At 36.1% G+C, this 23,547-nt stretch overlaps 1 protein-coding gene across 14 annotated transcripts in view; it reads left to right on the top strand.

Annotated features, from left to right (window-relative positions):
* Window positions 1-23,547, top strand: part of RALGAPA1 (Ral GTPase activating protein catalytic subunit alpha 1) — a 130,612-nt gene that overhangs the window by 55,521 nt on the left and 51,544 nt on the right. For 12 of the 14 annotated variants that reach the window (XR_005955484.1, XR_005955479.1, XR_005955483.1 and 9 more), the window contains 12 exons: window positions 1,619-1,771; window positions 3,272-3,465; window positions 3,589-3,687; window positions 3,797-3,952; window positions 5,385-5,513; window positions 6,495-6,620; window positions 7,813-7,871; window positions 9,862-9,970; window positions 15,199-15,309; window positions 16,265-16,333; window positions 17,238-17,372; window positions 18,090-18,273. Coding sequence is in view for 4 of the 14 variants with exons in the window: in XM_041471840.1 (XP_041327774.1) it covers window positions 1,619-1,771; window positions 3,272-3,465; window positions 3,589-3,687; window positions 3,797-3,952; window positions 5,385-5,513; window positions 6,495-6,620; window positions 7,813-7,871; window positions 9,862-9,970; window positions 15,199-15,309; window positions 16,265-16,333; window positions 17,238-17,372; window positions 18,090-18,273 (1,524 nt within the window). In the remaining 10 variants the exon portion in view is untranslated. The remainder of the gene's footprint in view (window positions 1-1,618; window positions 1,772-3,271; window positions 3,466-3,588; window positions 3,688-3,796; window positions 3,953-5,384; window positions 5,514-6,494; window positions 6,621-7,812; window positions 7,872-9,861; window positions 9,971-15,198; window positions 15,310-16,264; window positions 16,334-17,237; window positions 17,373-18,089; window positions 18,274-23,547) is intronic. The other 2 variants (XR_005955485.1, XR_005955480.1) reach the window with 1 other exon arrangement.

The following is a 23,547-nucleotide window of genomic DNA, read 5'->3' as shown; positions in this document are numbered from 1 at the left end:
TAGTCCTAGAACAAGTTGTACCTGTGGAAGTCCCAGTCAAAGTCGGATCCACGTATGCTGGAGTATCTTTTAATGACAGACTCCTGTAGTTCTGTAAATTTTCCATAATTGATTCTGTCCATTCTTTTCCCTCCTTTCTCTGCTCCCTGCCTTCCTTGCCTTCTCTTTCTTTCCATCTCATTCACTTTCTTTCCCTTCTATCCCACTCTCTCTCAGTTTCTCTCATCCTCATCACTCTTTCTTGCTTCTTTTTTTAACTACTTTCATCTGTCCTCAACTAATGAGCAGGATGGAAATGAAGTAAGAAAATACTTCTTTGAGCATCTTTGAAGGGTGTATTTTAGTTTATCTGTGTAAGCATGTGGAAAACTGCTGGTCAGTAGCAAGTCGCATGAGACAGCGGTGTGTGTGCGAAGCAGTAGTGTCCCTCTATCCTGCATAGAGGTGTTGATTTAAATTGATAGTAAAAGCTTCATTGTCTTAGCCATGTAAAGGAGATAGAGACCTTTGCAGTTTAACAACATAATAAAGATTGTTTTCTGCAATTTCTATTCTGATAACAGTGATAACATTTTCTGTTAAGTTCTTTAAACAATTTGTTCTCTTTATAAAAAAGAGCACTTTTCTCAAATGAGAAATTTTCTTCAATTATTCTCACAATAATTTGGGAAAATTACTATTTAAAAGACTCACTTTTCAATTGCTGTCCCTAAAGTTCACTTGATCACTAATACTGAACTTTACACATAATATTTTTGTGTCTCTGTTACATTTATCTATTAAAATTAATAGGAATTCTTCCATTTTAACATGTGCTGATGTGTAGAAAAGTCTGTCGTGAATATTCATTCTCTTTGTCTGCCATGTGACTGTTCTGGCTGAACTCAGCTATTTATAAGGATCTTTAGACAAATTCAGGATGTGAAACATAAGATAGTACAGAAGAAAAATACAGCTACTTGCTCCTTCTCCATAGATCACACAGTGGAGACCACATCATTGTGTAGACAGGTTGCTCAGAGACTATTACAGAAAAATGCCTTTGTAGCACTGTCATTCAGACACTTGTGATTTCCTGTTTTACAGGAAATAACACCCCTCTAATTATACAGAACTTTCCCATCCTGTGGATTTTCTCAGCTCAATCAGTAGATAAACACTGAAGATTATCAGTTACTGATTTGAGGTTTTATTTATATATTAACTTGCATGCATCTATAACCCTGGAAAAACATTTGTTCCAGGAAAACTTTTGCTTAAACTTTCTACTAGAGAGAAATTTAGGTGAGGGAATGTGATGAGAAATTTAGCTGGTTCAAAACACTGAAAGTGATGCAAAACAACCACATTTAGAATTATTTGGACCTAAAATACAGGTCTGCTGGTCCACTTACCTGTCTGATTTTGATGTTCATCTTTCAGTTTTTCTGCATGTACTTTGTTTTCTTTCAGAACACCACTCACAGGGAGATCTGCTTACTGTTTTTTACTTTTCTTGGCCCAATTTGATACATAAAAGCAGCTCAGTTCTCTGTTAACTCTGTATTTAGACAACATATCAATAGCTCAAGAAAATAGAAAAGGCTTTTAAGGTAACTGTTAAAAATTACATTTGCAGGCTCTGAAAGTGCTTCTCCAATCCAATCTGCTCTTGGATCCCGATCACAGACACCCTCTCCTGCCACTCTGCATGCAGATCATATTGAGCAGAAGGATCTGCAACTGGATGAGAAGCTCCACCACTCTGTTTTGCAGACGCCAGATGACCTAGGCAATATCTGGAATAGAAAATACAAACTTGTTCTTTCTTTCTTTCTTTTTTCTAATGCAATGTAGTGAAGTAGCTAGTATCACATGAGTTGTAAACAATCCTGTACAAGGCTATTTCATCTGCACTCCAAAAATATTTAATTACAGTGATTGCTTTTAAAAGTAAACAAAAACCTTTTGCATTTTAACCTGCATTTCATTGGACTTTTTGGCGGTGGATTAATAGTCCACATATTAAAATTGTTCTTTTAGTTGCTTAGAATTGTGGCAGCTGAATCTAGCATGTGGTCCTGCCATGGACTGTTTTATCACTGATGAACAAATAATAAGATATAATTTCATAATCTTATAATTTCTCCTTGCAAGTTTGGTTCATTTCCCTTTCTTATCTAAACTAATTTGTAATTACGTCAACTATCATAGCTATGGAATTCTAAGATACATTTTCTTTGTAAATGCGATGTGAATATTTCTCCCACATTTGGTCTCATTGAAACAGAAGAGTGTCTGCCATGTATTTCAGATCCTATTTCTTTAAGTAGCCTACTGATGGACAGAAAGATCATTTTGCTTTGTACTTCAAAATCTACAGCCTAGTAACCAATAGTGTCTCTACCACAGTGGCCCAGAAGTTCAAAAGAAGAGGCTATGTGATTAGGCTGGATTCAGATTTAATTTTGATTTGGTGTGCCTATAGGGGCTACAAAATTTTCAGAAGATCCCAACGAATTATCCACCTGAGGGGTTGGAAAGACAATTCTGAATGCCTGCTGCTCTCAAGCTGGCTCATTTTCTAGTATTTTGTGGCTGCCTAGGTAGTTAAGCGTGACCTGAGTAGACTTGAGCCATCTTAATCTATTGAAGGTTTCTTTATATGGGCAGTCTAGATTAATCATCTTCCACTTTAAAAAGAATGGTTTTTCATGTAGCACTGATGTGCGGAAAGAGCTAGCTGTGTGTTAAGACTGTGGTGCTAAGTTACTGAATGTTCCATCTCCACTCATACAAATTAGCTGTTTAAAAGACAATAGCTAGAGACAAGTTTAGTCACACTTCAACTTGCAATAACATGCTTTCCTAGTAGATTCTGAAAAAAATAGTCTTTATGCATTATTAGGAAAAATGTAAAGTTGAAAGATAATTTTACTTGAAAGCAGCCAGGTGGGGTTCTGGAGACTCCTGGACTTCAAGGAATGTAAGAAAATACTTACAAGAGGAGTGGCCTTACTAGGTCCATCAGATCTGTATTAGAGCTCCAGCAGTGACCTTAAATGTTATTTCATGGAAGAATATAAGAAACAGGACAGTTCTTACTCTACAGAGCTTATTATAGACCAAGCTTAATATATACAGTGTTGAGGTGGCTGAATGGGTAAAAAATAGCTTATTCTGAAAACCCGATCATTCAGTTTTATGAGGAGTGTATATTTAATAGTTGTATCAGAACTTTTCCAGCTCTGGAGAGGTAGATCTCACTATACTTTTTTTTCTTCCATTACAGAAACTAGTGAATTCCCCTCAGAATGTTGCAGTGTGATGGCTGGGGGAACACTTACAGGATGGCACGCAGATGTTGCTACTGTGATGTGGAGGAGGATGCTAGGAATTCTGGGAGATGTCAACAGCATAATGGATCCAGAGATTCATGCCCAGGTTTTTGATTATCTGTGTGAACTGTGGCAGAATCTGGCCAAGGTAAAGGAACTGAACCTTTTCTCCAACCTGACCTGCTTGTGTAGGATTTTCAAAAAGAAAAAACCACCACCTTATATTTTCCCATAAATAATTCTTTTTCTGTTTTGTTTTTAATAATTGCAGATAAGAGACAATCTTGGTATTTCAACAGACAACCTAACTTCACCATCTCCCCCAGTTTTAATTCCACCACTGAGAATTCTAACACCATGGCTCTTCAAGGTAAATTTGAGCACTAAAATGTGAAACAGAAATAAAAGTTAACATAAGTGTAGAAGAGTGTTTAATGTAATTTTTTTATTTATGAATAATAAATATTGTTCTAAACTAGGCAACAATGCTGACTGATAAATACAAACAAGGAAAGCTACATGCTTATAAGCTTATTTGTAAGACAATGAAACGAAGACAAGATGTTTCTCCAAACAGGGATTTTTTAACTCATTTCTACAATATAATGCACTGTGGACTTCTTCATGTTGATCAAGTAAGTTAATCATTAAATTCAAGATAATATAAGTGTTTTGACTGAAAATAAAATTCTCTTCTCAAAAATATTCAATTTTCATCTGAGTAATTTAACTTTGTTTTGGAAATTAGTGCTGTGACTGATACTTTTTCTAAAAAGAAAACTTTGATAAATGATCCTCGTGCTCTTGGTTGTATTCAGAAATGCTTTTTTGTAGTCCGTTTCAAGCAAATATGAGGGCAGAAAAGGTACTCTCTCATTTTTTATTAATTGTATGTTACAGATTGAAGTATTCAAGAAAGAGAAGGAAGCAGATCTCTCTAAAGTCTACTGTTCTTCTTACTTGCTCCCTGCTGCAACAGTTTAGCTAGTAAATTGTGCTCACTACATTGGAGGACTTTGTTTCTACAGCAAGTATAGGAACCAGCAAACTGAGATGTACTGAGCATATCTAATCAGTGGGAGTAGACCTTTTTTATAGGTTTTGCTATTAAGAAGTCTGAAAATATTGTATTTAAATACTTCTTAAAGGTTTGCAGAAGTGTAAAAAAAGTTTGATTTGTGAACATTTTTGAGGAATGATTATAGGCATGGGTAGATCAAAGGTTCAAGCAACCCTGTTTTCTTTAACTGGGAAGAATAGAATTAGTCCAAAATTATTCCATAGATGACTATGGATAGGAGAGGCCTCCAGTTTCTGTCCTCTAACAGCCATTAATGCTGCTTTTCTTGCTGAATTGAAATCCTCCTATGACACTGCTATTTAGTTGGATATTACTACTAGTGGAGAATTATTCAAAGGACAGAAGGGGAGGGATGTCTGTCTGTAGACTTGGGATGTTTTTTTACAATTAAAGCATTTTGTACTTTTTTCAAGTACTTTTGGAAAAAATTGCAACACGTACAATGATTTTTAAAGGTGCCTCACCAAGTCCACAAGAACATAATATGCTGTGCTGATTAACTACATACCAGAAATGTTACAAAACACTTTATTATCTTCCTTCAAATTTTGGTTCCATATGGGTATATGTAAGAGGCTAATACCTTTTTTAAAGCTATAGTCAGACAATACTTGATGGAGACGATTAAACAGTTGTTAAGGTATAATACCTGGTTATCTTTCTGTATCTTTTCTGTACCTAATGAAATGAATGGTTAATCAGTTACAGAACTCTTTAAAGCTGACTGTAAATTAATAAATGAACTATTGTCCAAGCTTAAATTGATCTATAAAGTATACCAAGTTTACTTATGTTAATATGAGTGTACTTAAGGAATTTATCTTTTTGTGCTACTCTTCTCTCATTAGTGAGTGTCCTACTGGCCACAATGAGTTTTCTTTCTTACATTTTTACTTTCTACTTTTGATAAATATATGCCTTTTTTCTTTCATTTTTCATTTGATTTGTGTTGATACTCTTCCTTTTTTCCCTTTTCCTTCTGCGAGGATATTGTCAATACAATCATCAAGCACTGTTCTCCTCAGTTCTTTTCACTTGGTTTACCTGGTGCTACCATGCTTATTATGGATTTCATTGTAGCAGCAGGAAGAGTGGCTGCTTCTTCTTTCCTCAATGTAAGTATTCATCATTTATGGGTGAGAAAATTTGAGAGAATACTGAGCAGTATATTTTTCTTTTACTAGGGTGTTAAATTGATCCCAGAATTCAATGTAGTGTTTATCAAATACAGATAATGTTAATGATTTATTCTAGAGCACTACACATGCCTCTTCAGAAAATATATGAAGAATGCAAAAATTGCTGTTGAAGCAGTCTTATTTTAGAGTTACAAAATTGTGACTGCCATTTTTCTGTGCTTGAAGATGTTTTACAGTAAATGTCTATTTTTAGTATGATTTCATTTTAAAAATGTACTTTTCCCCCCATATCTCTGCTATGGAATGACTTTTATGATCAGGCTTGAGAACTCAAATGTGCTAGTGTTTGCACTATTTGGATGTTTTTTCACATATCTGATTTTGTTACTCAGGCAAGTTCAGCCTTATATAGTAATACTGATGTGATTACCTCGGTGCTGTTGGCTGTGCATACTGTACTCTCTCAAATCTCCCATAGTCTCCTCCAACTGTCTGTGAATTTTGACTGTTTCTCCCATCAATCCCTCTCTAACCAGTTGTGAAATCCAGTCTCCCTCAAGGTACTTATCTGAAGCCTCTGTCAGCTTCTTACACTCTAGCCTTTCCTGTTCAGCAATGCCTCAGGTCACATTTAGTAGTTTTCCACGTCCTGGTCAATTAGCTGAACCTAAGACCTGAGCCCAGTTAGCAGCTCATTAGTTTGTCTCTAGTATTAACAATCCTTCTGCCTCCTTTTTACTGTCTTGGAAGATGAGAGCAGGGGTGTGCATGAGTAACAATCCAAGGAGCTGAGGTCTCCGTTTACTCAGCTTTGCAGGGGCTCACAATTTCCAGGAGAAAGGAAATGGCTATATACAATTTCAGCCATCATTCTATTTTAAGGAATCTAAAAATGTCAGCTTCCTGATTGCAGTAAGAACATATATTTCTCTCCCCCCCTTTTTTTTTTCTTTTCAGGCACCAAGAGTTGAAGCACAGGTTCTTTTAGGATCTCTAGTCTGTTTTCCCAATTTATATCGTGAACTACCCGCTCTTCACCCAAATATTCCTGACATTGCTGTGTCTCAGTTTACAGATGTTAAGGTAGGAATTTTAAGAATATTTGGCTGGTATTCTGTTAACCAAATACATGCCTAATATTGTGCTTTTGCAGAAAATATTAAGATTTTAAGATCCTAAAATTTTTTGAAAGTAATTTCAAATAGATTGTAAGACCCAAGATCCCATGAAGTCTTGTCAAACTTTATACTTCTAAACACAAGTTATAATAGCTATTAACTTAATAATTATGCTTGTAGAAGGAAATGATACATTATCTCACTCTTTCAAGCCTCCTCTCACTAGGGTGATGTGCAGGTATCACAGATTTAATTAGCTGAGACAAGAAGGTTGAGAGGTTTAAGATTCATTATTTAATTTATTAAGACAATTTTATTTATTTCACAACTGGTGAAATCTGCCTGTGTTCCTAGAGGCTTTAAAAAATTTCTGTACAGCAGTGTGTTTGTGTCTTTTCTTCAAAAGGCAAATATTAATGGAGTCCTTACCTTGTCTATCATGACAGTTAGGTAGTGTGACAGTATGCTGAAACTGCACAGAGCTCAGTTTGTGTGTCTAAGAAAGGCTCGCCTAAAGTTTTCCAAACTGTTTCAATTTAGGGAGAAATGATGATTTCAGAGCTGCTTTACACCTTGCTCCTATTTAGAGATTGATGTTAAGTTCCTTCTTTCTCATTTCTATTGTAGAATGGCTGTTTACATGAATTATATTAAGGGCAGCCTACAGTTTTAGGGTCATTTCACTGTCATTGAGTCACAGTTCTTCTTGATGGCAGTCTTAAGGCACTGTAGGCACTTAGTCAGCAACCAGTTGAAAATACTTTTAAAATCAATTAAACTTTTAAAAAATGCTTGTGTAAACCTTAAGATAAAAGATTCTTTCCATCGTACCCTTTAGCACTACTCAAGATAGCTTCAGGGGGAGTCCTTTACTATTTCTTTTTTACCCTTGATATTTCATGGAAATGCTTTGACAAGAATTGGATACATGGCTCATCAGCAGAAATTAGGATAGTAATGTGTAGGATTCTTGGGGTGGCACAGTAACAAGTATCTTGGACAGGCTAGATATTTGGAGTAGTGGTAAGCAAACAATTCATCTGACTACAACATAGAGACTCAGCTAAGCAACATGCCTGTGTGCACTGTAATAATATTTTGATGCTTTCTGTGATGGAGTTACGTGTAAATCAGTGAGTATTTCCTCTTCATTTTAGGAACTCATAATTAAAACTGTGTTAAGCTCAGCAAGAGAGGAGCCATCTGGTCCTGCACGGTAGGCCATACAAAAAGACCTTCTACATTAATAGGTTCTTTTCTTTATTAGACTGTTTTGAGGTGAATATATTAGAGAGCTTAAAGTAAATATTTGTTGCATTTTATTTATGGTTTTCTTCACCACTGTCAAAACTGTGGTCCATTATGTGAATTTGAAATTGTTTGTACTAGAGATATTAAATGAACAAACTGGGCTGGTCTAGTCCAGTATTCTTTCTGTGATAGTGGCTGATAGGAAAGGGTGTAAATAAAGGTAACAGAATAAGCTTTCCCAGACTACTCTGGTATTTAGCTCGGGGATTTTCTGGACTAGAGAGGCATTCTTTACTTTGATTAGGACAAGATCATTTATGAGGGAGGGGTAGTTTTTGGGGTTTTTTTATTAGAGCACATTATTTAATTTGAAAAACAGAATTAATCCAGTATATGTGAGCCATTACGATGGTATGGACAAGAAGCAGAAAAAAACTGAGCTAAGCATTAAACTAGGAATGGTTGTTCTGATGCTTAAACCTAAGCATCTTCATGAAATAAACTCTGGAGAGGATTATTACCAGTTTTCTCTTCTGCTTCTTAATTTGCTTAGAATTTTATTCCTCTGTACCCATCTTCAGAAGCATTGAGTTACAGTCGTGTATATGGGATTGGAACAGGAATCTCTAACGCCAGCCAAGGAGGAGTGCATTTGTGTGCCTTATATATTTGGAAAGAGTGAATATATATGTGTAACTAATATATTGTCATTTAAAAATACTAGAAGTACATAACTGAAAAGCTACAGTTCTGGAAAAATCAACATATTGAACCTTTAAGCAGTGTTTTTAAAAACCAAGGGCAGTTTTCATCAGCCCACTTACCTCTTTCTTCATGTGAGCTGATAATATTTCTCAACACAGGAAAAAGAGGGAGTATCCTGAGATCACATTAATTTAATTTTTTGTGTTACAAAACTGCTTTCTAAAAGGCATAACACTCTCCACTTTGCAATTTTTCTTTCAGTGACAATGTACAAAATAGGGTGGTTTTACACTATAATGTACAATTAAGTCTTGTATGTATTTTTGCAGTCTGTAAGCATTTTTGTGATTCTGTGTAGCCTTAAATTCCCTTTTCTACAGCACAGGCTTCATAGCTGCTTCTGTTTCTTTTCTTGCCTACAGTTTTTCCTCCCCAGATGTAATGCATTGCAGGTCACATGACCAGCTTTCTTGTTGTCAGCTTTGGCTTGCTCTCCAATTTTATCCAGGATTTTGAATTCTGAAGTTGTTACCAAAATATTTGTAGACTGTGTTCCTGAAGAAAATAACTAATGGGTCAGAGATGCCTTAAGCTAGCTCCTTAACATTTCTGAACAAATTTCATCCATCTGCTGATTTGAACACATTTATCTAAATACTCTTTACCTTTACACTTCTTTTCTATTTCTATGAAGAAGAAATAACATGAAGAAACAACAAAAGTTAATGTACTAATCATGATATGTATACAGTCTCTAGGATTCATTTACCCCTCCTCTATTCATCCTTGTTTATTGTCCATCTAAAACAATGTGAATGTCTATGAGAGAGTAATATTCCTCTCTCATCTCTGTGTCTCAGAAGCTCTAAATATGAGCAACCTCTTGTGTTAGGAAGGAGGAAGCTTCCGCCCCAATTTTTGCTTTGTCTTAAGAAAATATAAGAATTTCGCACATGTTGATTTCAGGTAATATTTTTAATCAAAACACACATAGAAATGCAGGAGTTCTTGATGTCTTTTGGATTTTTCGATTGCTCAGATGGGTGCTTCCTCTGCCTTCACCAGCATACCTTGGATTTCTTGATAATTTTTAAATAAGTTACAGCACTAGAAAGGTTTTTGTGCAGTTGTTTTGGAAATACTAAAAACATATTTGTTGTTACGTCTTTATCAAAACTTATCGAATCATAAAAATTACACATTCCTGTAGAATGTTTCTCAACAACTTGTCCTCCAACATTGTTTTGCAGATGTGTTGCTCTTTGCAGCCTTGGAATTTGGATCTGTGAAGAGCTAGTCCATGAATCACATCATCCTCAGATCAAGGAAGCATTGAATGTGATATGTGTTTCTTTAAAGGTGAAAGAATTAAATTTTTACAATGTATATTGCCTTTTTGTGTAAAGATACTTTGCATTTTCAAAGTCATAATGACGTTTGAGCATCCTTACTTTGCAGTCTCATTTGCCATCCTTACAAAAGAGAGAATTCAGTTTAATGAGTGGATCTCTGAAATGTCAAAATTTCTTTACCGTTGTTTAAGTTTGGAGAGAATGATGTGCTGGGAGAATAAGATAGTGGATCTTTATTTTAACAAAATCACTAGCCACTCTAACCTACCACAGTATTCTTACAACATTCTGTGCATGTTCACTTCTGAGTTCGAGTCATTGAATTATGCAATATTACCTCTTAGGCCGGGCTAGATATTTAGTGAGAAATGCAGAGTACTTATACTGTATGCATGGAAGCACCAGGAATGTTTCATTTTGCTGTGGCAGAGTCCTTTTCTATGCTTATTCCAGGAGCTGCATTTTTTGGGCTTTTTTTTTCTTTGATGAGTGCTTTTGTTTTCCTACTATTTTAAATATTTTTGCATTTGTTCTTAGTGTCTTATTTTATAGAATAATTAGGATGTTAGTTAAAACATCTTGGTTTTAAGCAGTTTTCAAATTTGCATGTTTGTGATCAAGAGCTTCAACTTTTTAAATGCTTTCCAGTTTATCTTCAGAGCCTTTCTATGTTCTTTTTGTTTGCATCAAAATTCTGTGAATAGTCTAGTCTTTCTTTATATACAGATTAATAAAAATTAGAGTGTACACTGGTTACATATGTCTTCTGTCGGATGTTGGGGATTATTATTTTCTTTTAAGCAATGGGCATATGAAAAATATCTTAGCAGATCAGCTGCTCACATCCGGTGAAGGAGGATTTGAGTCTCAGTATAAGGTAGCTGCAGGGCTTTTAGTATTAGACTCTAAATTGCAATTTCCTGTTTTGCAAAATCACATTCATTCTTTGCAGCTCCACTAATACCCTGTTCCAGTGTTTTCCACTCGGTTTTTAATAACGCTTAACTTTTGCATTTTATCAGGTTCCTGTGCAACTTTGGTATAAGGCAAATGATGTTTTATCTTGCTGCTTCAATTTATCATTATTTGAACTATTTTTAATCCTGAAATTCGTAGTGATTTATGTTCTTTTTCTCTGACATATTTATTAAACCAATTATTTGTATCTCATTTATATCAAACATAAATTACTTTTTGAATGAGAAAACAAAGATCTTTATATTTCTTCTTTGCTTTTCTTTGTGTTGGCAAAACCATCCAATGCACATTGTCTTTTTTTCTGTTCTGAGCAATGGTATACATTCACAATTGAGTTTCATAACGAAATGAAAAGTTCATTAATTTGTCATGGGAGAAATAAATTAGCTCTAATTTGTTACCTTAGCGATCTCCTGGCTACCAAGTAGTCAGAGGTTGGAACTCCCTGAATGGATTATTTTCTTATTTTCTGGAGAAATGAATGGGTAGGGAGCTATAGGCCTAGTCCAACTTACTGATAAGTTCAATTGAACAAATAACATTGAATAGAAATGTTTGCAGCAATTACATGCTTATTTTTGAAATACCGGAAGCATATTCAGAGCTGCAGTTCAGCAGCTTGGTTTGGACATAGCTAGTGCTTCTCCCAGCTGTGTGGCAATATCATTCTGTCTACATTAACCTCTGCTGGAGCTTGAGCACAAAGGATCTAACCAGCCATCCAGACCTGTGATTTCATTCTGCTTCTCTGAAAAATGCTGCAGGTACATCACAAAATTGTGTTGTACAAATTGAGTTGTATGAGTGCTAAACAACAGGTTATTTTCAAGTATGGACAAGGTTAAATTCCTCATTTAACATCCAGAAAGAATGGACCCTTGCAAAAATTGACCTTATGGTAAGACTACTTTTCCAAGAAAAACCCTGAGAGTTGGGAAACAGGAAAAATGCCAGTTCATTGGTTTCTTTTTCTTTCCCCATCAAGTGAGTTCTCAAAAATTATGTCCACAAATTATGCTACTAAACATAAAAGTGGTGAATTCTTATGCTTTATAACACAGGACATTTTCCAGAGACAAAGAATGGCAGTGGAATGTTTATGGCATCATACAGGTGTTTCCATGCCCCCTCTGAAGGTTCTTGTAAAAGAAGTCAGAACCGAATAACTGACTTGAAAGGGGTGAATTGTTTCATTATCTGATCATTATCATTATCACATTAGTCAGTGAGGCTGCTTGAGTTCAGGAAAATGTCCTTCCAGAACCCACAGCTCTCAGGACTGTCTGTTCTAAGGTGCCTGAGTGTTTATCGTGGTCTAAGCCCAGCTGGAAGTTAAGCATCATGCAGCCACATGGTCAATCTCCTTTCTTCCCACCCTCTGCAGTGGAATGGCAAGGAGAATCAAGGCAAATTTTGTATGTTGAAATGACAGCAGTTTAATAATCAAAACCAAAGTAAATGGTAAATGGTAAATGATAGCAATGATAAGAGAAAGGAAAGAAAACCCAAGTGATGCACAATACATTTTCTCACCACCTGCTGACCAATATCCTCTTCCCAACCCAGACCAACCCCCTTTCCAGATAACTCCCCCAGTTTATGTACTGGGCATGATGTCCTATGGTGTGGAGTATCCCTTTGGTCAGTTCAGATCCCATCCCAGCCAGGTTCCCACCCAGTTTCTTTTGCACGCCTTCTCACAGGCGCAGCATGAGACAAGAGAAAAAAAAAATCCTTGACTTCTGATAAACAGAACTTAGCAAAAAACAAAACATTATTGTGTTATCAACACCATTCTCATTCCGAATCCAAAACACAGCTCTGCAAGAGCTGCTGAGAGGAAATTAACTCTACCCTAGCGACAGCATTCTTTTGAAATGTGATCTATTGACTATGCTAGGACAGCTTTCTGAAGCACATGAAGGATTTGATCTATTTCAGCCAACCCTGGTGTTCTTGATCAAAACTTCCTCCCTGATGCTTCTCCCATGAATAAAAAAAATTGTGTGCAAGACTAGATTTTAAATTTATTCATATTCATTACTTTATATACTTTATCCTTTATGTGGAATTTATGTCTTGACTTACTTTTGTTCATTTATTAAATTAAAAAAAAATTATCTTCAACCAGAGAAATAAAGAGGTTAACTGATTTTTGCAAACCAGCCAGTAATAATAAAAAATTATTAATTCATCTTCATTTCAGAGCCTTTTTAGAAAAAGAACCATTAAAAATTTAAGAAATGAATGCTTTCTGTTTTTAAGTAGTGAATAGTCAATTATTCAGTGACACTGAAAAGTCTGCAGGTATTTTTTTCTCAGCTATTTTTTTCTTACTGTCAGTGGTCAGGATCTATGTATTAAGCTACCCCAGTTTGTGCACCCCATTTTTCTTCTCCAGTGGTTTTGGGGTTTTCCTGCAAGCTTGTTAAGATATTTTGAGCAATCTGGATTTGATCTCAAGTTCTGTAATCAAATTGTCATGCTTTCAGGGTTTTTTTTTTTTGTTTGGGGTGGGTTTTTTTTGTTGTTTTGGTTTTTTTGGGGGGGGTTTGTTTTTTTTTTTTTGGGTTTTTTTGTTTGTTTGTTTTGGTTTGGGGTTTTTTAGGTTTTTTTTTTTGGTTGCCACTCAAGCTTGAGCATTAGAATCTATACCCTGCTTACTGTGCTCTTACAGAGTACTCTCACAGCATGGATGGAGAGAGACTGTCTCATGAAGGATAAAAAAAATAATTATAGTCTTGTCATAAAGTTTGTGACTATTTGGAGATGTGAGATGTTTACTGTGTTGAGCTAAAAGTCAATAATAACATGAAGTTGCATCCACTGAGAAATAGGGAAAGTCAGAACAAGAATTAACTACCCATTGTGTACTCAGGTTTCCATCTCCCTGGATGACTTGCAAGAGCCATTCATAGTCTTTCCTTTTGCTTACACAGATAACACAAATAAAAAATGGTAATTAAAGCTTTGTACTCCAGATTTTTCCTTATGCTTGTACCATTTCTTTTCAAGACTTTAAATGTAAGAATTGATAGCTCGGCTTTGATAAGAAGCACTGACCCAGAACAGAGTCTTCTTCCAGTATGTTTTCAGTTTAAGTTTTTTGCCTTTCAGAACTTTTACTCTAAAATCTTTATTTTCTACTCAGGCTTCATTGCCCAGACATTACAGCTTTCCCAAAGCTTTGGGTTTTTTAAGTTTTGTGAGATGCATCCCTCCCTGAAGGATTAATAGAAGTGGTCTGAGTAAGAAAAAAGCTTATGAAGCCAAGAAATTACATCTAAGCATTTTTACAGCATAATTGCCCTTTTCTGAGTTCAGAAGTAGAGAGCCGTCTTGCAGCACATACCTGTGACAGCTTCACTGCTGAATGTAGTGAGATTGAAACAAGTAAACTACGTTCTTAATAATGCAGGAGTTCACTTGTAATATTAACTTTGTCCTTGTCATTTGCTGTACACTTTAGTATTTTAAAGCAAGTGCAGTGAAGGTAAAAAACTCAATTACATGTCTTGTGCATCAACAGTTTAGGGAAACACATCCCTTTCTTTTAATTTCCATGTTTTCCCACTTATGAGTGTCGAACAGGGTGTGCATTCCCCCCTAAGACTGGGAATTAGTTGTACAAATGTGTTCCCTTCTGCTTTGACCAGCACAGTAACTGTGGAAGGCAGGCTGCAGAGCAGCAACCTTCTCCTGCCTTTGAAAGAAAAGCAGAATTAAGCACAGAAGCCAAGGTGAATTCATTTCCATTCCAACATGCACTGGACACAGCCATCGCTGGCAGAACAGTTCAGCTCCTGTTTAGTGCTACAGGCTGCACTTTGGGCATGTGGCTCTTCACCTGCCTTGATTTTCAGCAAAGACCTCTGATTTCAGAATTGGATCCTTGGGGGACTTTGCAGTAATTCATTAATATTCATTAAGATAACAAGAAATTAGTTCTTTCTTCCTGGCTTCATGATATTGTACTAACCAGTCTGAAGTTAGTTAGGAGGCACCTCTCCCCTTCCTGGTGTGCATCTCACTGGATGTCTGCCCCAAAACTTTGGTGTTAGCTGCTAGCATTTGTTTATGAATATAAAGTAGTTCCTTTTGTGTTTTGTAAAATTTAATTCTGTTCCTCTGGTAAACAGATACTTAAGGAACTATATGTGTAAAACCACCAGTGAAATTTGTGACCACCCTACAACCTAATGTACTCTTACATGAAATAATTTTGTCATTGTTACTGTGCTGTGTTCTCTTTTCCAGTTTCCAAATAAAACAGTAGCCCAAGTTGCCTGCAGTATGCTGAACATGCTGATACATTATGTACATAGACTTCAACTTTATCAAGCTGATTCACCATTAAGAATTATTCAAGTAAGTAATTTTTTTAAATTGAAACTTTCAATTATTTTAAATGAAACACTACAATGTATTACCCTAAAATTAAACACCTGAATATTGAAAATTATGCTTTGCAAAACATTGAATTATTATAAAGGTAAACTTACTTAACACTAGAAGCTGGGAATTGCAGCACACTTAACTTCCTGACTCCAGTATTGACATGTAATGTGTCTGTATTATGCCTGTTTTTTCTCAGAGAAAAAGTGTCATGAGAATGTTGTCAGTAAAGTACAGTTTTTTTCTTAGTATTACGTATCTTCAAGCATGTTTATTGAAGTTCAGGAAGAAAATGATTGCTTAAAATATGGATCTGCAACTGTATTTTGCATATCAATGGAAGAGTTTCAGTGTAACGCAAAAATAATATTTTGAATATGCTTCCCATAACAAGGAAGTAGACTGTGGCCTCTGTGAGTCTGAGCCACAGAGAAAAGACAGAGGGCTCCCAGGTCCTTTCATGTGAAAGCTTCTTAAGAGATACAGCAAGCATTTCTGTGCTCCTCTGGAGACATATTTTTGGTCAAATAAAGACAGGGTGTATACAAATTCTAGAAGTTCTAAGAAACAATGTAGCTCAGATAGCGCCATATATAAACCAGCACCAGATTTCTTCCCGCATCCTACAAGTGTGTTGAGTCATGTTCCTTTTATGCCTGAATATTTGAGGTAGCTGTGTAATTTCATTGTCCTTAATGCACCTACGTCAGTCAAACAGAAGATACTCCTTCAATGTATTCTGCAAAACTCAATTAAAAGTGTTTTTATTAGAAAACAATTGTCAAGGAATACTGTAACTTGTCTCAAAATAATTGTAATAGAATTTAACTGTGAATCTAGTATCATGTTAGATTTACCTACTTAAAAAATTATTTCAAACTTAAATATTTAGGTTCTATTTTAAAATAAATATGGTATATTTCCCCAGATTCTGATAGCAACTATTACACATCTGCTACCCAGTACAGAAGCTTCCTCTTATGAGCAGGACAAGAGGGTAAGTATTTTTCATTTCTAGTACTTTCTGCCTCCTAAAAGCTGTGTCTCTTCTGATTTAGCTTCGCTGTGGAGTTCATTAGGTTTGTTATACTTTTGAAGGACAAACTTGGAATGCATTATGTGAAATGAGTAAATTAGGTAAATTGATTTTTTTAAAGACTTCTGTTTACCTTGAGAAATATTTTAGAGAATCTTGCAGATATTTATCTGAATTGTCTTCTCTTCCACAGCTGAGTTTTAAAAATCCAAAACATTTATTTAGTCTGTAAGTTATTGATGATTGGTGTGGATTTGTGTCTTAATCTAATTCTGTTCCAGAGTCTTTCAAAACATCCCAAGAGAGAGTTGATTCTTTTGCTAACTGAGTAACCTGCAATACAGAAAGCAGTTGGATTTCTTTCAGATGATACCTGGTGCTGCATAACATTATTGATATGTTGTAAAGGACATTATGTGTTATTTATAAAGCACTAAATACAGGTGAATTGGTTCCATTTTGTGTAAACCTTGATTAACTTTACTGTGAAATGTATGTGCAAAATGGTGCATCAGCCTTAATTTGGATCTGTGTTATCTGTCATTTTAACAACAATACACTACAAATCAGTTTTGAAAACTGTGGGTATCCTCTTAAGTATAGTATCTGCTCACAGTCTTACCCTGATGAGAAACTGTTGAATGGAGGGCCTTTGTTAAATACCTCAGTAGCCAAAGTTTTTACTGATGCCATAGGTTTTGAAGATACAGTGGTTAACAAGTGGGACCTGCCATTACTGCAGAAGGTTGACTTTACTGAATTGAAAAAAAAGGCAAGACAGAGAAATAAAGTAAAAAGATAAAAATGAAGTAGCAGTTTAGCAGGTGTTGGCTTAATTGATTGTAATGGAAAGTGTTTTTTCCAGTTGGTGGTTTCTTTACTTCTGTGCTTACTGGATTGGATAATGGCCTTGCCATTGAAGACTTTGCTGCAGCCTCTTCACACTACAGGAGCAGAAAATGATAAGACTGAAAGATCCGTTCTTAACTGTATATATAAGGTACACGGTTCTTTGCTCACTTATTAGGAATTTCTATGTATGGAGGTAGTGTCAGTTTCCATGGAAATGAAGGCAAAAGTTTTCTGTAAGCTGACCTCCATTCTGCTCCTGAAATATAGATTGCTGGCTCAGTTCTTACATGTTTCACTGCAACAGCTTGACCTTTGATATATTTGGAATAGTATATTTTGTTTTACATTTTGGATGATTAGCAAGCCTTTTTTTTAATGTCATATGGATTGCAGATGCTTGTATTGTAGAAGACTAAGTATACATTTAATACAAAAGGATGTCGTTTTTTATATCAAGCAATTTCATTTAGCAATGAGCAAAGCAAAAAGCGCTAAGTTACAATTACTGTCTTTAGGAACACAGGAGAAAGGGGTTTTTATCCTTTTTGCAAGGGAAGGGGATTATGCAGCTTAGACCTAGCATATGTAATTAAAGAAGACAGGAGATCTAAAAATAAAGGTAGCTTAATGATTTTTTTTGTGAGTTTTGTTATTGTTAAATTCCACTTTGGTGGTAATAATTTTCTTTGCAGATTGGACTTTGTTTCTGTAAACATAAAGCATCTAAAATTTTCCAATGTTTCATCATGCCTGCCTTCTAACAAATAGATTCTTAAAATGCAAATTAAAATAAACTTAATTTCTTATAAAACTATAAAGTATAAATTTCAGTAGTTAATGAAATGAAATTCTGGTTTTGTTCTAGGTTCTGCATGGATGTGTCTATGGGTCTCAGTGTTTTAGCAACCCAAAATATTTTCCTCTAAGTCTTTCTGATCTGGCATGTATGGATTATGATCCTTTTATGCATTTAGAGAGCTTAAAGGAACCAGAACCACTGCATTCTCCAGACTCAGAGAGGTCTTCTAAACTTCAGCCAGTCACTGAAGGTTTGTCTAATTGCCTAAATACTTCGTCTTTCACAAAAATTTTGTCTGGGTTTTCAGTATTTAAGTGTTGGTCTACAGCACAGGTTTTCAGGTTTATGTAGACACTGGGTAAGAACCATTAGTATGGAATGAGCAAATGTAATTTTGAGCAATTACCATTTGATTAACTGAAATAAGTATGTTCTGAACAAGACCAAGATCAATAGGATATGGATTCTTCGGTGCTCTGTGTATCAGCAGAAGTGTTAAGTACTGCAACATGGATAAATGTTGCTTTTCATTTCACTCTCAGTAAATTAATTTGATTTTTCCTTATTTTGCTCCTTTTTCTAGGAGAATTTTGGATTTTTGTTCCTGTTTGACATTGCAGTATTGAATGCTTTCCTTGAATCTTTTTAGCCTATCATAATTTTTTGTTGATCTCTTTTTACACTTCTTAAAACCACAGATTTGTTTAAAAAGAGAGAAATTTTCTCTCATCTGGTTAGAACCTTAGAAGACATGGGAATTAACATTTTCTTCATAACTCAAAAATAAAGACTCAAGAATCTAAGCCACAGAGGATTATCATGTATTATGCAGTGTATCTAGTAAGTATCAAATGGCTGTATAGGGAAGAAAACTGAAAAAGATGAGATTAAGATACGAGCAACTCTGTGTAGTGCTATTCTGCCTCTGTATTAAGTTGTTCCATTTAGGCTTTTTTAAGGGTATTAAGAACCAGATAAATGCAGCAGTTCTTTGTAGCAGCTGTGTGCTAACAGCAGGTGATTTTGTGGTCTGTAGTGACTACGTGCTGTTTTTTATGTAGAGAAAATGGCTAATCATTGTGCCCTTGTCTAAGGCATGCTTCATCATCCTCAAGTACTTTTTTGGCCAAAGAATTCTAAACATAGAGCTGTCCCCTAATAAGCTCAGTATTGGATTGAACAAGTCTGATCTGAGAACTACTGGCAGGAGGAGCTGTAATTATTAAATTTAGTGAAGAATGAAGCAAGGTACTATAGTTGGCTTTTTGTCAAATGGCTGTGGCCTTATTAGTAAAAAGTAATCATCTGCAGGGTCAGAATGAAAGAGGCTTCGAAGGATTCATTCTGTCCTAATTACAGTCTCACCTATACATATTATATAAAGCTAATATTTAAAGCATTTGCCAAAATTTACTTCCACTGCATGTTCTATTACAGTGTAGTGAATTGTAGTAGCTTTTTATGCCTGGCATCTTTTGTATTCCATAATAATCTGTAATTATGGGTTAGAAGCAAATGCTGTGTGGCTTTTTTAATTTGACAATCTGAAAAGACAACCTTGAATAGATTTTTCTTTAAATGAATACGGTTGCACAAAGCCTTAGCATCAATATCTTCATTTTGCATTTCCAACCATGATCTTTTATGATTTCTTGTTAAATTTCTTAATAAAAGTAATTTCAGATGTTCCTTTTATCTCTCCAGATAAATTAAGTTTCAGGGCTCTGGAATTGTAAGTTAGACTGTGAAATATAATTGGCAGACTACAGCATTATAATGCAACCCTGGTTCTGCAACCTTGGCACTTCTAGTCCCCATTCCAGGCAGAGAATAAAATTGGCAGTGCTTGACCGGTTGCACAGCATCTGTTCTCCCCAGCATTGTTGGAGGAGTGAGAGGAGTAAAACTAGTGGATAACAACCAGTCTGGGTCTCTGTCAAGACAGAGGGTCAATTAGTACAAGCTAGCAGCAGAACAGTATGCCAGTGGATCAGCATCTTTTAGTAGAGTAAAAGGGCTATCATAGTATCTTTTTTGAAGGAATGGAAATGAGCAGGGTGGAAGTTACAGGGAATTCAGGGAAGTTCTACAAAAACAGGGTAGGAATTGCGAGACTCTTTCCTTAGGTCACAAGCAAAGCTGAAAGTGCTGAAATTACAGAATTCTTAAGGCAGGGTGCTTTAAAGGATGTGATTGATTTAGCCTGTTATGCCTCCATAATTATTCCTTATTGTTCAAGGTCACATCCATCACAAGTTTTGGGGATACTTAGCCACAGCATAATGTGGTATGAGACCAAGAAGATACAGCATTTAGAGTGACACAGCTGTGTAGGGGAGACAGGATCTGCTGAGAGGTGTGGAGCAAGCCATGCAATAAACAGCAGGACAAAGATTTCTTAAATCCTCTGGGAAGAGGTGTATGTCGAGAGAGAAGATGATTATTGGCTTCTCTTTTTCAGTAACTTTACAAGTTCTGTCACTCACAAGGAAGCTCTTAACCTAGGATTATCTGTAAAATTGTCTTTGTTCTGCTTTCTGTAGCTGGTAAAGTGGTAGATTTCAGTATGAGATATACAAAGAATAAAATTAGGTATTAATTATATTAAATGGTTGCATTTAAACCAGAATGAACTTTTAGCAGCTCTCAGTAAGGACATCAGTAGGAAGCTTTCGTTGCATCATCAGAACTTGCAGGCAGCAAGTCTGTGATGCTTTCATACATCTGAAGAATCCCTGGGCTTGTCCGTATGAAGGCTGATGAACTGTTCCTCTAGTTAGTGTTGGCAACAACCTGCTCTAGGTACAGTAAAAATGGTGATGGTGGTGGTTTGACCCTGGCTGGATGCCAGCTGCCCACCAGTGCTGCTCCATTATTCTCTTCCTCATCTATGCAGGGGAGAGAAAAATATAAGGAGAGGCTCATGAGTTGAGATAAAGACAGGAAGAGATCACTCACCAATCACTGTCATGGGCAAAATAGATTTGACTTAGGGAAATTAATTGAATTTATTACCAAGCAAATCAGGATAGGATAATGAGAAATAAGACCAAGTCTTCAAAACATCATACCCCTACCCCTCCCTCCTTCCTGGCTTTAACTTCATTGTAAATCTCTACCTCCTCCTTGCCCCTAGTGGTGCAGGGGGGTGGGGATTGGGGAACTGCAGTCAGTTCACCACACATTGTCTCTGCTGCTCCTTCCTCCACGGGGGAAGAACTCCTCATGCTCTTCCCCTGCTCCAGCATGGAGGCCCTCACACAGGAAACTTCTACAACACAAGTCCTTCCCACAAACTGCAGTTGCTCATGAATTCTCTACTGTGGGTCCCCTTCATATGGCTCAGTCCTGTTGCTTCCAGCATTGGGTCACAAGTCATCACAGCAAGCCTGCTCCAGCATGGGCTCCTCTCTCCACAGCACCAGAGTTCCTGCCAGAAACCTGGTACATTGTGGGCTTTCCACAGGATCACAGCCTCCTTTGGGCATCCACCTGCTCTAGCATGGGGTCCCAGGGGCTGCAGGTGGATATCTGTTCCATCATGAACCCCCATGGGCTGCAGGGGCCAATCCTATCTCACCATGGTCTGCACTAGAGCTCCAGGGAATCTCAGCTTTGGTGCCTGGAGCACCTCCTGCCTCTCCTTCTTCACTCACCTTGGTATCTGCAGAGTTGTTGCTTTCATATATTCTCACTCTGCTCTTTTCTGGCTGCAACTTCCTTTTGCTCAATATTTTTTTTCCTTCTTAACTCTTATTCCATAAGCATTACTTCCATTGCTGATCAGCTTGGTCTGACTTGGAGATGGCTGACATTGTTTTCATCAGACACAGGGGAAACCTCTAGCAGCTTCTCAGAGAAGCCCCCCCTGTAACGCCCACACTACCAAAACCGTGCCACACAAACCCACTGTTCTAATTAACGGCAGCTTAGGTGTTCCTAAGCCAACGTGGACTGCATAGTGCCACAACCTGCTAACTTACAACTTACTGCTGAACTCTTCCGTTTCATTTCAGGACCATAAACTTATATGATGGAGAATTTTTTTTTTTTTTCTATTATAAACAACAACATTTTGAAAGCTGTTCTTCATAGATCACAAATCTGCTAGAGATAGTTGTGATTGGAAGGTTCTAGTAAGCTTACATGGATACAGTGGTCTATCAGTTATTGATTTGATTTTTACCCCATTATTCATATTTCTCCAAACATATGTTAAACTCTTTTGCATAGATTGATCTTTTTTTCTAATATTTTTCAATTTCTAATGAAAAACCTTCCCTGCCTGATGTCTAGTCTTAGCTTTTGTTTAAAAAGTAGAAATATAAAGTACTTTTCATATGAGGCTTTGTTTGCTGTTCGCCATTTTACTGAAAGGCCACAAAATGCACACTTTTAAAAAAAGACTTTGTACATAGTACATCTAGATTAACACAAATTTTGTTTTGTGGGGAATATTCTAGAGATGGGTTCTCTGTTACTCCATGTCTGTATAGCTGAAGTTTACAATTAGAAAGGAATGAGACTTGCTTAAACTAAGGTAAAATACAGAAAACTAAACTAAGAGGAATACTCTTAGGCTCCCTCTAAACATAATGAAAGAAAAAGAAATGTTTTTAGAGAGCAATTCATCCCATTGAATTTGGGATTAATCAGTCTGTACAGGTCATCATTCTTTAGACAGCTAAAACGATAGGGAGAGTTAAATTCATCCTTCAGTCATTACTTTTTACTTCTACTACATAACCACAGCTGCTTAAAACTGTTCAGCCAAAGTTGAATTAAAAAATTAACAGCACATCTTAAGGAATCCTTCATTTATGCTACAGGTACAAATTAGTAGTGATGGACCTTCAGCCTTTCCACAAAAGGGGTAATCTCAGGATTAACAAAAATAAATAGTATAACATGCTTCTTGTAAATTGTGAGGTGATCATGTACATATTTAAATTACATTGCCCAAGCCAGAGGCAGTACCATTTTGAAGAAAGCAGCAATGTGTTCTCTCAGGAAGACAGGTCAACAAAGCAGTGAGCTGGACTGCCTTAATGTGTAAAGATATGACTTAGTTTGTAGAATTTGTGGTGTAGCTGTGGTGGCTTACATTATTACATATTTTCATTTGCCCTCCAGAAACAAAGAGCATGATTTAGATACTCATTTTAAGGTTTTAATATATTGAATGTCCAGTTATTCCTGATTGAAGAGATGTGCTTCTAGGAATAAATTAAGTTGCAAAATTAATATAAAATTTTCATAATTTCAAAATGCATTACTTGGGATTTTTTATGCACAAAATGCATAGGCTTGGGGTTTTTCCTTTTTTTTTTCTCCTGGGGAAACCATCATCAAAATCTGATTTTCTGTGTGGCAAAAATGTTTCAAGATTACTTTATTATATTTCAACATAACAGGTTGCATCTTACAGTCTACTTTTCAGTATGCTTGTCTTGATACTTCTAATTTAAATTTTCGGTGTCATTTTTAGATCAACAGCACTGTATTCTGAGAGAAGACTCAGATG

Source organism: Pyrgilauda ruficollis, unplaced genomic scaffold (assembly GCF_017590135.1).
Source record: "Pyrgilauda ruficollis isolate IOZ18807 unplaced genomic scaffold, ASM1759013v1 scaffold28, whole genome shotgun sequence".
Classification (NCBI taxonomy): domain Eukaryota; kingdom Metazoa; phylum Chordata; class Aves; order Passeriformes; family Passeridae; genus Pyrgilauda; species Pyrgilauda ruficollis.
The sequence above is the reverse complement of the archived record's forward strand: the minus strand, read 5'-3'. Positions and strand labels throughout refer to the sequence as shown.